We start from the raw sequence: 13207 nt of genomic DNA, 5'->3' as shown, positions 1-13207 counted from the left end.
GATCCATCCTGTATTCCACGTGTCTCTTCTTGAACCATATAAGACAGTGGATATACAAGGAAGAAGACAAATGCCACCGCCTCCTATAGAAGTAGATAATAATGAAGAATTTGAGGTGGAAGAGATATTAGACTCAAGGCGGCGCCGAAATAAGCTGGAATATCTTGTTCATTGGTGCGGATATGATATTAGTGAGCGCACATGGGAGCCATTCAGGAATCTAGCAAATGCATCAGCTAAAGTCAAAGTTTTTCATCAACGACATCCATCAAAACCAAGATGAAAACCTCTCTTATAAAAGAGACAAGATTGAGGCAAGATAACATTCAATTTCCTATCCTTGTTTGTAACTTCTTTGCATTTTGTGACGCTAATTAGATGGAGAGCCAACAACCAGCGGATTCAACTCAAGAACCTTCGTTTGCTGACTTACCGGATGAGACATTGCGATTGTCACAACCTTCAAGACGACGCAACCGAAATGAAGACCCTCAAGAACGACATGTTCTTCCTCGAATAGATGGTGAGATACAACGCATTTGGTATCACGACCTTGGAAGAGATTCTCGATGTTTGGTGATATTATTGGAGATAGGAACGACTCCTGATGGTGTTTCAAATGTATTATTTGAAGGAAGTTATGAAGGCCTCAACAGTGATCAAATAACAGGGTGGTCTTCTCGCCCTGGAATAGGACACTATCGATGGCTAAGAGGACCCATCAACTATCTTCGAAGAGAACAAAGATCAGAGTATGTAGCAAATACAATTTGCCGCATATTAGATTTTCTCAATATATAATCACCGCTCCTCATGGAACTCGTCCCTAGAAGGGGGAGTAATGTCACGGACATACATATAATTACCTATATGAATAGATAAAAGTATGTAAAAGTAGGTTAATTGTGTAATATCTTCTAGAGAAGCTTCTTAGAAGCTTCATAGATGCTGCTTTGACTTTATAGGAGTCTATAGTTGACTTTTAGGTTAGAAACTTGGTCAACAAGTTAGCCATGTGCCACGCATGTTGGAAGCTTAAAGAACAAGCTAACTACGTGGTCCGTCCATAGAAAACTTGCCTTGCAAGCAAAGGCATGTGGCCTAGAAAGTCAACATATATTGGAGGTCTTATAGAACATCGCCACGTGGCTTCTAGTTAGATAGTATATATAGAGGCAAGAGTGAAGCCCTCTTCACTCTTGTCAACTCCTTTCTTGCTTCTAGTCTAGTTTCAAGGGTCTCTAGTTTTCTTGTATTTTGGCAATAGCCATTCCAGTTTCTTTCTTAATATACATATTTCTATTTTGTCCTATTTCTTTTTGAGAAAAGTCTCACTTACTCTTTAGCTTTCATCGAGTTCTTGTCCCTGACACTAAGCAATGGCTTATGTATTAGAGTTCATCAACACCCTTAATTCAATTGTTATGCCTATTTATAAGTTGATATTAAGTAAAGGTGTATGTGTATCTAATTGTACAATGTGGATGTATTAGTTGGCCTTTGTAATACTAAGCCAATAGTAATTGTTCATGTTGAATACAATTTGCTAGTTTCATAGATTTTTGGTAGTGTAATTATAAGCAAGAGAGCTAATATTTGTTAAATAATTACATCTTCTCTAAAGAAAAAATATCCATTTATGCTCATACAACAAAAATTCTTGCTTCAATTAATCTTTGTCATCACAATCAATTATGTTTAAAGACAAACAATAGCAACAATTGGTTTATACCTTTCTAAACTTATTTTTACCTATGATTAATAATATATTATTCTTTTGTGGACTACAAGCATTAGAAATATCTTCATTTATTGCTAAAATATAACATCCATGATTAATATTATATACAAAGAGATGTTTTACTAACAAGCAATTGTTTTGAGTATAAGATGATTTTTGACCGATGAGTTTTTTGGTGAAATTTGTATATTTATTAAAATAAAATTTACACTAATTATTAATATATATAAGTTCTTATTATCATTTATTAATTTTATATTTAAAAAATATATATTTCATTTTATTGAAAGTAATTATAAGCTTGTATGAAATATGAATGATTTTAAATAATTAAAAATCTATACCTAAGTTCTAAAGAAAATTATTCATTATTTTTAAATAAATATATTTTTGAAATTAATTTATTTAATATAAATTTATTTCATCAATGATAAAAATATAACCATATAAAAAATTTCTAACATTGACATTAAAATCAAATGTTCCACAATATATATCTTTAATTGGTTGTAAATATAGATAAAGAGAGAAGAGACGATCCTAATAAATAAATTACACATGTATTTATTGAAAATTAAATTCTTATGATATCCCATAATAGATAACTAATTAATGATTCTATTTAGATTATTGCAAAAACATGTTATTTAATGTAGACTTCAACTTCTCTTCCAATCTCCATTATCTGGTAAATGTGTTTCTTTCTTTTTTTGTATATATATATATATATATATATACATATTCTTTATATGTTAAAATTATCACATCGAAATATTCAGAGCTTAAATTAGAAAAGTAAAAGTAGTAGGGGTGTAAAGGTGGCAATGGAATACGATTTGCGACGAACACGACAACTAACGACGACGATTGACGGTGACCGACGAAGTTGGACGAAAAACAAATGACGAAGACTAACGACGAAGAACTTGAAAACATTGACGAGGATACGGCAGTGGGAATGGATAGGAAGGCCCCGGGGAAGAGCCAATCTGCGCACCTCGCAATCCCCTCCGCTCCCCCGCCCCGCCACAATTCCTCCCCATCCTTCGCAATTCTCGTGCCTCATGTCTCTGTGCAGCTGCAATTTGTCGACCTTCTGCGCTTGAATCCTCGCACTACCGCCGCAGGCCACTATGGCCCACTCTCTGCGCCAGTTTGGTGTGCTCGGGAGCTCCAGCCTTGCCTTGCCTGGCAGCAGCGGCAGTGAGATTGCCGGGGAGAGATTGAAAGCCCCGCGGGCGTCAGTGCACCTTGTGCCAACCCGGCGCGAAGCATTGCATTGTGTGGCTGAGTCGGTGGAGAGACATGTGGGTGGGTGTCTGTGCCTTAATTTGGTACATTCGTAACATATGCTCTTTTTTTGTTTCAATTTGCTCGCCATTGTACTGTCGGAATGTGAGTGATACCAATTTGTGGGTGGTCGCTGTGATAGTCTGTGTCGGATTGAGGTGGGTTTTTTCGTGGCGAATGATGGTTTAGATTAATTTGCAGAGCCTTTGCTGGTGAGGGCGGCTAGGCGGGAGAAAGTAGAGCGTGCCCCAGCATGGATGATGAGGCAGGCGGGCCGGTACATGGCTGTGTATCGAAAGCTTGCGGAGAAGCATCCCTCGTTTCGAGAGAGGTCTGAGAATGTGGATTTGATAGTGGAGATTTCCTTGCAGCCCTGGAAGGCGTTCCGACCTGATGGAGTTATAATATTTTCGGATATTCTGACACCTCTTCCGGCAATTGGTATCCCATTTGAGATTGACGAAGCGAAGGGGCCACTTCTTGAGACACCCATTGTGTCTGAGGAGGGGTTGGAAGCTCTTCACCCCATTGATCTCGACAAGGTCAACTTTGTAGGGGAGTCCCTCAGCATCTTGCGGGAAGAGGTATAGTCCCGTTGTCTACTGATTTTTCTACATTGAGGGCCATATTTAATTTCTTTCTATTTTCGCCAGAATAGGTGAAGGGTTTATTTTTCAAAGAAAAGAGAATTTACTCCTTTCTCATCTTGCTCTCATTCCTCCCTTCATAGGTGGGCGATGGAGCAGCAGTGTTAGGGTTTGTAGGCTCACCATGGACCTTGGCCACGTACATTGTGGAAGGGAAGACCACCCGCACTTACACAAAGATCAAGAGCATGACACATCAACAGCCAGAATTGCTCAAGTCTATTTTATCCCATTTGGCAAACGAGATTGCTGAGTACGTTATATTCCAAGTCAAAGCTGGTGCACAATGTATACAGATCTTTGACTCTTGGGGTGGGCAGCTTCCTCCTCACCAGTGGGATCAGTGGTCGAAGCCCTATATTCAGCAGGTGTAAATTCATTGGCATCTTGTATTCATATTTTATTCCTTTTTTCGTTTATCTTCTTAGAGTTCAAAGAACAGATAACGCATATTTTACCAATTCAAGGCTCGGATAAAGTGCATGTCGTTGCTAAAATTTTGAGCATTGTTCTCGGCCACCGCTCTGACCTTCTAGTCTTCTTTTCCAGCTTGTGGCCAAGGTGAGAGACGCTTGCCCGGGGGTACCATTGGTGATGTACATAAACGGGAACGGCGGCTTGCTCGAGAGGATGGCTACAGTTGATGTTGACGTTATAGGACTTGATTGGACTATAGATATGGCAGACGGGCGAAGACGACTCGGGGACTCGATAGCAGTGCAAGGCAATGTGGACCCAGCTGTTCTCTTTGCCCCATTACCTGCAATTACTGAAGCGATTGAAAGGTTCCTTATGTTTATTTTCGTATTTTCTTTTATACTTGCACGTGTGATTGCTTTTGGTATCTCAATTTTTTCAAGTAATAAGTGTCACCAATTCAAACTTATAGAAGGTATCACGCCTGTCATTTGGAGATCCTCCTCTGTGTTCAAAAGTGTTGCATCCATTTACATATTGATACCCATGGTTTCTAATCAGTGCAATTTTTTGTCCGCAGTGTGGTGAGCAAGGCGGGAACTAATGGTCATATTCTTAACCTAGGTCACGGTGTCCTTGTGGGCACTCCTGAGGAAGGCGTGGCTCATTTTTTTGACACTGCCCGTAGTCTCTCCTATGAATCTGCTGTACTTGCGACTTCAAGCTTGTCGTAGTGTTAGTGAGGTTAAGGCTGAGTGCAGTGGTGATTGGAGCGATGCGACTAGGTTAGTGCAAACTCAGGCCTAAACTCTACTAGTTGTTGAATTTTCATCTTCTTTGAGGAATTACCTCCATTAATCACTAAAAAATTAACCTTCACAAACACCTGTACATATAATGTTAATTAATTCAAAGTTCTCAAATCTTTAAACAAACATTTTAAAAGATTTGTTTTGCCGAATTAAGAAAATTTAGGAAATTTTATATACTTTTAATTATTCTTTATTTATTAATAAAAAATCATTCAAGTAAAAATTTTCATCTGCAGATGGAATTTCACCCACAATTTAAGTTCATCCAATTTTAACTCTCATCCAAAATATTCTTCATCTACTCTTAAACCTAATTCCATCCAATCACAGTTTTCATCCAAATTCAATTTTCATTCAATTTCAATTGTTCGTTAAATCAAAGACCTTATTGTGAAAACAAAATGCTGTTGCTTCTTTTAGCTACTAGCTCTAGCATCAATTCAACGAACTATTCGAAGAAGATCAAATCTTCTATTTATGAAGTTTTTAATAATTGTGAATGTCACACCTTGAGCATATTGTAGAATCCACCAAATTGTGGATCTTGGTTTTTGAGATTCAATCCACTTTGTCTTCTGCTCTACAGTTTAATGTTCTTCATCAATTCTGTTATAAGGAGATAGTTGCCACTAAGCAGCAACTTATTTATCTATTACTTTTTATAACACATTTTTATAAAATATTTTCATAAAAACTTCTATTCAAAATACAACACTCTATAAAATCACATGATTTGTCTAATTATACTAGGTAAATATGTTTTTGTAGCTCGAGTAACTTAAGCATTGGATGCAATCAGATCAGATAATTTGTGCAATGATGTCACACCATTATAAAGGACATGAACCAAATAATGTTGGAAGTAAAACTAGAGCACATGAGACTTATCCAAGTCTAAATTCATAGTAAAATGTCTAACACATAAAAATTGATTGATGAAAATCTCAAATCAATTCAACTCTTTACTTAATAATAGAATTTTTAAAATTATGTTTTGACTATAAAATTCAATATGATTTATTTATGCTAATGGAAAAGAGAAGTAAAAGACTTGTTAATGATGAAGAATTATCTTGAAATGCTTACTAAAAAAGACCAACCAAAAGATCAATTATAACATATTAATTCCACATTCACATAGACAATTAGTACCACCTCCCAACAAATGTACCATTTATATGAGGATAAAATTCATCTTTCAATCTAAATTAGAAGATAGTATAAATTAAAATTTATTTGTAATTATTGGTATAAAGTGAAACAAGAAAATAAAAAGAAGACAAAAAGAAAAAAATACAAAATAAGTGAAAGCAATTTAATTAAGTAATCATTTATTTCAAAATTAAGTCACAATCTAATAATTAGATTTTTATCAATTAAAAAATAAAATAAAAAATTATATTTTTAGATAGATAATCTTATTATCTTTTTAATTACATAAAAAATATATAAATTTTATTTATTATATTTAATGTGACAAGTAAATAATCAAAAAATTAAGTGAAAATATTTTTCTTAAGAATAACTTACTTATAGATTAAGAGTTAAAGCCTCATCAAGGCTAACATGTAGTGTCTACAGTTGTTGTAGGGGCACCTCAAGGCCTTAGTCTTATTTTCCTACCTATATCCAAGGTGCTACAATTCATATGGGACTTATGCATCTCATTTTTTAAAAAGACTACACTAGCTTTTGGTTTTGATATTTTTTTATTAATAATACTATTCTTTTTTGTAATTTTGACTTTTTCATGGTATTTATAAACACCAATTAAATTAAACTTGTGTATAGTCTTCAAATTTTGTTGCACTTTTTCATAATAGCTACCAAGGTGGTAAAACATAAGTTTATCAAAATCTTAAATTTATTTCTAATTTTTTTTAATTTTTTAAAAATAAATTTTAAATAAATTCCAAAAATTACTATAATATTTTTATAATACTAATATCAAATTAAAGCTATATTTTCCTACCTTGATAATTTCTTATAATAATAAAGTCAATTTGAATCAACTAAAAATCAACTATAAATATATATATATACATAAATTTAATGTTCTTATCCAAGTTATATTTGATTTATCTAAAAACCTTCATTGCATATACAGGGTCTCTCTCTCTCTCTCTATATATATAAATATATATAAATATATATACATAAAAATATTATTCTTTCAACAAATATCTAAAAATATCACACAATAAATAAATAATAAGGCCTGAAAGTAACAAATTACAAAAGCAAAACCAACAGACAAGTACAAGAACCAACCGGATTAAAAAGTTCACCAAGGAAAATGAATAGACCCTTTGTATACTATTAAATTCACGACCTTTAATAATCAAAACATGACTGCAAAGTAAGAGAGAGTATGTAAAAAAGATCGAAACAGCCTCCGAAGACACAACCAGCAAATATAGCCCAATGCTAAGGAAAGTGCAAAGAACAAGGGATCCAGTCTGGCTGAGACGACCAATGGAAGGCAGGCGCAACGAGAGCCGGGCAGCAAGAACTTGGGCAGCCACAATCCAGCCACCGCCAAGGGCTGGCCTGACGAGCCTCTGACCGGGTCGGAAACGGGCAGCGGCCCGAAGGAAGGAACGAGCTCGCCTTGTGTGCTGCTCGAGGAACTGTCTGAGAGAGACAGAGCTAGGGCTTGGAGGAAGAGGGCAGGATCAACACCGTCGCTGGGAATTGCACGTCGTGCTGTTCTTGTTGTTGTCGTTGGTGGTGGTGGTGTCAAAGGAAGAGGAGGAGGACGACGAGGAGCAGCAGCAGCTAGAAGTTCTTTAGCAGCGTTCGCCGGTTGTGGGGTGCGTGGACGTTTGAGCTTCGGAGCTCTTGGATCGGTGCACGATGAAGATCTCCGTGAAGACCCTCAAGGGGAACCACTTTGATCTGCAAGTCGCGGAGGATGAGCTGGTAAATACTCCTTCGCGGTGCCCGGTGCGCTGCTGCGTGCGGTTTTTAGGGTGGGGTGTGGAATCGTGGGAGCTAGTCGGGGGGGGTGGCTTGTTTTTGTTGCGTCGTGGATGTGGGAGTCAGTGGGTGCGGTGGTCGGTGGTCGATGGTCGGGTTGGTTGGGTGCGTGGGATCGAGCGGAGCTTGAGTTGGGTGTTCTGGCGCATTTTATGTGTTTGTATGGTATTTTGGGTGTTGTGGCGCGTCCGATGGTGCCGCTGGGGTGGCACGTGGTGTTGGTATGTGGAGCTGAGTGTGCGAGGTGCTGGGGTGGCACGTGATGAGGCATTTGATTGGTGAATTGATCGTCGCGGTGTGGCGGTAGCATTGAGGTGAGGCAATTTGGGGTCGGGCGATGGTTAGCGGCATCCTCTCTGGTTGGCGAATTCTTTGGTAGATCGCAGGGGGTGTATCGGAGTGGATGCTGGTGTTGGATCGTGCATGGTTGTGGGCATTTGCGTGGTCCGACGGCGGTGCGTGGGTCCAATTTCTGGAGAGCAGGGGGGCAGGAACGTGTTGTGTTGATGTCGGTGCCGGATTGTGGGAGCGTGTGCGATGGGTGACGTCAGATAGTTGTGGGTCGCGCGCGATGTGAAGTGCGCGCAAGCATGGAAGACGTGGAGGGGTTGGTTGTGGCGATGAGGAATCTGCGCGTGGTATTTGAATGGTTATATTGGGCAGTGATGTACACTCCGGCAGGTGGGCCCGACTTGTGGGCTGTCGTCAAAGGTTGAGCAGCAGGACCTAGCGTCGGTGGAGGTCCGATGGAGTTGTGGTAGTGTGTCTGGGCCGTGCAACCACGCAGGTTGGTTGCGGAGGTGGGGAAGTGGGCATGTGTGTGGGGGCGGTCGCGATTGCGATGGCATGCAAAGTGGTTGACAGCGTGTGTTGTGCGCAGGTTAGTTCCGTGAAAAGGAAGATAGAGGGGTCCCAAGGGAAGGACGCTTTTCCATGCGCGCAGCAGCTGCTGATTCACCAGGGGAAGGTGCTGAAGGATGAGACGACCATGGCGGATAACAAGGTGGCAGAGAATGGTTTCCTGGTGGTGATGTTGACGAAGGTAGGGGTTGGGTGCCGGCGCGGGCTATGTGTGGGGTGGATGTGCAAGTTTGGCCGTGGCGTTGACAATGCGGAGTGGGGTGGGGGCGTTGCCAGGTGCTTGGGAGCACAGCTGCGTGTGTGGTCACACTGGCGGGGTTGGGGTGGGTTGCGTTGGTTGGGTGGAGGGTGTGATGGGTTAGGGATGGTGCGGTGCATGTGTGTTCGGTTCACTGAAGCGACAGTGCGTGTGTGTGTGTGTATGGGGGCAGACGAAAGCAGCACCGGCATCGGGTGGTGCGCCCGCGTCGTCGTCGGGGTCCGCGCAGGTACTGACCAGTCGGGGCGGGGCGTGGTGAGAGGTGGTATTGATAGTGGAATGCAGGGCGTTGTAGGTGTGGGGAAGGGTGTAGGCAGCAGCAGTCGGAAGCGGGTGTTTGGTACGTGAAGAGGAATGTGGATGTGGATAGGTGTGGGTGAGTTAGCTGAAGTTGTGGTGTTCAGGCTCCTGCAGGGCCGGCGACAAGCCCTGCACCGATGGTCGCGCCAGCGCCACCTGCTGCACCAGCTCCAGCTCCAGCTCCGGTTCCTGCTCCAGCTCCAGCAACGGTCTCGGCAGCACCAGCCGCAGGAGCTCCAGCGTGAGTATTCGACCTGGAAAGATGGTGGGGGGAGGGGCGAAGAGGGTGGCACAGAGGGGGGGGGGTGCTGGAATGGGGTAGTAGCAGTAGGTTTTGGTTCGGAAGCAACGTGACGGGTTGTAGGTGTGTCGTGGGTAGCGTGATGTCGGAGGGCAGTCGTTGGAGTGGGCAACAGTGAAGGGATGGCGGTGTCGGTGAGGGGTGCACATGAGGGCGATGGGAGGTGTGGTTGATGAGGCGGGGACGGGCTGACGAGGAGCTGGCGTGGGCGGGTTGTGGGGGTGTGGTTGCATAGTTGTCAGGAGTGGGGCTGACGGAGTATGTTGGATACAGTAGGATGGGTAGTTGACGAGGATGTGCAGAGGCTTGTTATGTATCGGAGGCAGGGTGTGATGATTTAGTGTGGATCACGGGTGCGCAGGGGCACGGGAGATGGATACGGTCAGGCCGCATCGAATCTTGTTGCTGGGTCGGCTCTGGAGTCGACGGTGCAGCAAATTATAGACATGGGCGGAGGCACGTGGGATCGTGACACCGTGCTACGTGCACTGCGGGCTGCGTTCAACAACCCGGAGAGAGCTGTGGAGTACCTTTACTCAGTAAGTATGCGGTGGTTGTGAGAGCGTGGTGACTTGGAACACGAGACAAGGTCGCCGATGGTCAGCAGTTGGGGAGTGGGTTGTGAGGATGCGCGGGAGGGGTTGGAGCAGTTCGTGTTGGTGGAATGGTGGTTCGGGGGGTGGTGGGGATTGTGAGTTGAGCGTGGGAGTGTGATGGTGAGTGGTCATGCAAGAAGTGCGGCGTAGAGGCGGCGAGCGGGGTTCTGATGGGTGGCGGGATGGGTGGTGTGGGTGGTGCGCAGGGAATACCTGAAGCTGCGGAAGTGGCAGCTCCCGTAGCCCGTGGTCCTGCTGCGGCGGGAGCAGGCGTGGCGGCGGTGCCGACAGCCGGTGCTGCCGCAGCTCCAGCTGCTTCGCAAGGACCGAATGCGGCGCCTCTGGATCTGTTCCCTCAGGTATGGCAGTGAGATGGGCAGACGTCTGTTGCACAGGGGGTGCGGCGGATAGGTGGGTAGTGGAGGTTGGGTTGTGGGTTGCAGTGCAGTAACGATGGGGGAGAAAAGTAGGCATAGGGGGAAGAGGTGCAGGGGTGGTCGTTGGCAGCTGAGACGATGCAGAAGAGGACGCGGGAGTGTGGGTGGAAATGAAGGGGAATGGGCGGTGGTGTTGTGCAGGGGATGCCGGGCGTGGTCGGAGGAGGCGCTGGATTAGGGGCTTTGGACTTTTTGCGGAACAACCCACAGGTAGTTTGTCGTGAAGCATGAGCTTGGGGGCGGAGGAGGCTTTGATTTGGTGTGGTATGTGAGGGTTGTGCGAGAGAAGGGGTGAGAGGAACGTGTTGCTGAGGTGGCTTTGTTTTTGGAATGACGGCAGTTTCAAGCATTGAGAACGATGGTGCAAGCGAACCCGCAGATTTTGCAGGTAAGATGACAACCGAGGCGCAGATGCGTTGACTTTGGCATGCGGTGGAGAGGGGTAGGGTAGGGTAGGGTGGGGTTGGGAGCGGGATGCGTGGGTGGAGGTGAGGTCGGCGTTGGTGAGCGGAGGCGAGAGGGTAGATTGTTCTGACGTGGTGTGGTGATGCATGACGATAGCCGATGCTGCAAGAGTTGGGGAAGCAGAATCCGGCGCTTCTGCGGCTGATCAACGAGAATCAGGCGGAGTTTTTGCGGCTGATCAACGAGGCCGGCGCGGAAGGCGCGGAAGGAGGGTATGTGCAGTGTGGTTGAGAGTCGGATTGATTGGGATGGGCGAGGTGCGGGAGGTGTTGATGCGTGAGGTTGGGCGTGGGTGTGAGTGAGGGAGGGTGTTGTAGCGGCGTTGGTGGGTGGGGGCGGTAGCGGTAGGAAGCCATGGAATGTGTGGGTGACGGAGGGAGGTGCGTGGGTGGGAATTGCAGGGATGCTTTGGGGCAGCTGGCAGGAGGATACCCGCAGTCCGTTAACGTGACCCCAGAGGAGAGAGAAGCCATCGAACGGGTGAGTGTGGTGACGTGGGGGGGGGGGGATGGGAGTTGTGGGGTTGTGGCGAGGTTAGTGGTGGGAGGGTGTGGGGAAGGCGGTGGACAAGGAGGGGCAGAGGAGGCAAGCGTGGGTGACTGACCGTGTGTGTGTGTGTGTGGGGGGGGGGGGGCAGTTGGAAGGGATGGGGTTCAGCCGGGCACTGGTGATCGAGGCGTTTCTGGCGTGCGATAAGAACGAGCAATTAGCGGCGAACTACCTTTTAGAGAATGCAAATGAGTATGACGATTTGTAACCATAGGATGTGATGGAATCGGGACTGTACATTTCGATCTGTGTTTACAGGATTACTTCTCGTCATTTGGTCGTGTGGATTGTAAAAGTAGAGGCGGTGGGGTGTGGGCGCTTGAAATAATACCAGGCCCTAGGGGATGATGTTGAGATGGCCGTGGTTTTGGGAGGGTGGGAAACCAGCTGCCAGTGTTCATGTGTAACAGCGTCGTTTGTGGAAATTATCTAGATGGATGCAATCACAACCCGTCGTGCATGTGAGCAACAGCAGACGTCCTGGGAGCGAGTATTGTGTGGTGGGTTCGCGTGGACCCAGTGCGTGTGTGGTGGTGAATGTGGAATGCACGTGTGTGGAATGAGCAGCTGAGAAGCCGCAGCGGTGTGTTTGTATGGCGAGGCCGATGATGTGGGGCGGAGGGTAGAGTGTGTTGGGATGTCGCGTGATGGAGGTGGGTTGTGGAGAAACGTGCGTGGACGTGTATGCATGGATCGGGCTAGGTTTTGTGGTGGATGGTGTGGGGAGACTGTGAGGCGTCCCGGTCGGTGGGGAGGGATCGTTGGATGTCTGTATGTTGGGAGTGATGAGACGGTGGTGAGAGAGATGGCGCATGTAGGAACAGAAGCAAGCGAATGGAGTAGTGGGGGTGGGTTTGGAAGGTATCGATTTCGGGGAGAATTTGGGCACATTGTGAAGCTTTCATCCAGAAAAATAAGATTTGATGATGAAACTGCAGAACTGTAGAGTTACCCGCTTGTACTGTCTGAGTAAGTTTTTCACTCGGAGTTTTGAGCACTGATCTTGTAAATCATTCTCTTATTGCATCAAATAATTGATTTAGATTGTTCCTTATTCTTTGTCAGAAATACTAATACTTAAGATACGCACACGTTGAATTACATTTTCTCAAGTTTTAAACACAAAATTTGTGGAATATAAGGTTGGATTACACAGCGTCCTAGTGTAAATCTAAGTGTACTCTTTGCACTTTGTCTCTTTGTTATCTAAAATTAACTGCCAATGTCCTTATCTTTCATACTTATCATATTTTGATGTGGATATCACTATATGAATAGTAGTTAATTATCCCTAATGTCAATAAATTTGTACCCAATGAGGTAGTTTGAAATTAATTCAAGCACATGTCAGTGGTAAAACAATAGTTTTAATTTCGAAATACAATTTACGAAATAGCGATTCCTTGATAATTCCCAAATTAGAGTCTCAATGCAAACGCATATAGACATTTTAAGTACATTGTGTTCAATTAAAACGAATGAAATTTGCATCGAACGTCACTGATAATAAAATAGAGTTATAGATATTGGTACTGTTGGACATTCCGAAATTT

At 44.0% G+C, this 13207-nt stretch overlaps 2 protein-coding genes across 3 annotated transcripts; both read left to right on the top strand.

Annotated features, from left to right (window-relative positions):
- Window positions 1-2812: 2812 nt before the first annotated feature.
- LOC112295649 (uroporphyrinogen decarboxylase 1, chloroplastic) lies at window positions 2813-4978 on the top strand. Of its 2 annotated transcripts, none has more exons than XM_024547495.3 (5): window positions 2813-3052; window positions 3233-3615; window positions 3762-4046; window positions 4228-4463; window positions 4676-4978. In XM_024547495.3, the coding sequence occupies exons 1-5, from the start codon at window positions 2875-2877 to the stop codon at window positions 4827-4829; spliced, it is 1236 nt and encodes a 411-aa protein (XP_024403263.1). In that variant the 5' UTR covers window positions 2813-2874; the 3' UTR covers window positions 4830-4978. The 2 variants fall into 2 exon arrangements, with proteins under 2 accessions (XP_024403263.1, XP_024403264.1); XM_024547496.3 differs by having other exon boundaries at window positions 2813-3075.
- A 2583-nt stretch (window positions 4979-7561) lies between these two features.
- Window positions 7562-12103, top strand: LOC149987479 (ubiquitin receptor RAD23b-like). Its single transcript, XM_090244302.1, has 11 exons — window positions 7562-7829; window positions 8767-8928; window positions 9179-9235; window positions 9411-9547; window positions 9969-10146; window positions 10410-10562; window positions 10782-10850; window positions 10981-11028; window positions 11202-11317; window positions 11507-11585; window positions 11743-12103. The coding sequence occupies exons 1-11, from the start codon at window positions 7764-7766 to the stop codon at window positions 11860-11862; spliced, it is 1185 nt and encodes a 394-aa protein (XP_090100428.1). The 5' UTR covers window positions 7562-7763; the 3' UTR covers window positions 11863-12103.
- Window positions 12104-13207: the final 1104 nt, after the last annotated feature.

The sequence above is a fragment of the Physcomitrium patens genome, chromosome 18, assembly GCF_059467195.1.
Source record: "Physcomitrium patens ecotype Gransden chromosome 18, ASM5946719v1, whole genome shotgun sequence".
Taxonomy (NCBI): domain Eukaryota; kingdom Viridiplantae; phylum Streptophyta; class Bryopsida; order Funariales; family Funariaceae; genus Physcomitrium; species Physcomitrium patens.
This window is presented reverse-complemented; position numbering and strand designations above follow the sequence as displayed.

What these genes read in the sequence shown, in the direction of transcription:
- LOC112295649 (XM_024547495.3), top strand. Translation starts at nt 2,875, where the DNA reads ATGGCCCACTCTCTGCGCCAGTTTGGTGTGCTCGGGAGCTCCAGCCTT. An exon ending in TCAGCATCTTGCGGGAAGAG is followed by an intron (nt 3,616 to 3,761) that starts GTATAGTCCCGT and finishes CTCCCTTCATAG; the next exon opens with GTGGGCGATGGAGCAGCAGT. An exon ending in CGAAGCCCTATATTCAGCAG is followed by an intron (nt 4,047 to 4,227) that starts GTGTAAATTCAT and finishes CTTCTTTTCCAG; the next exon opens with CTTGTGGCCAAGGTGAGAGA.
- LOC149987479 (XM_090244302.1), top strand. Translation starts at nt 7,764, where the DNA reads ATGAAGATCTCCGTGAAGACCCTCAAGGGGAACCACTTTGATCTGCAA. An exon ending in TGGTGGTGATGTTGACGAAG is followed by an intron (nt 8,929 to 9,178) that starts GTAGGGGTTGGG and finishes GTATGGGGGCAG; the next exon opens with ACGAAAGCAGCACCGGCATC. An exon ending in TTTTGCGGAACAACCCACAG is followed by an intron (nt 10,851 to 10,980) that starts GTAGTTTGTCGT and finishes GAATGACGGCAG; the next exon opens with TTTCAAGCATTGAGAACGAT.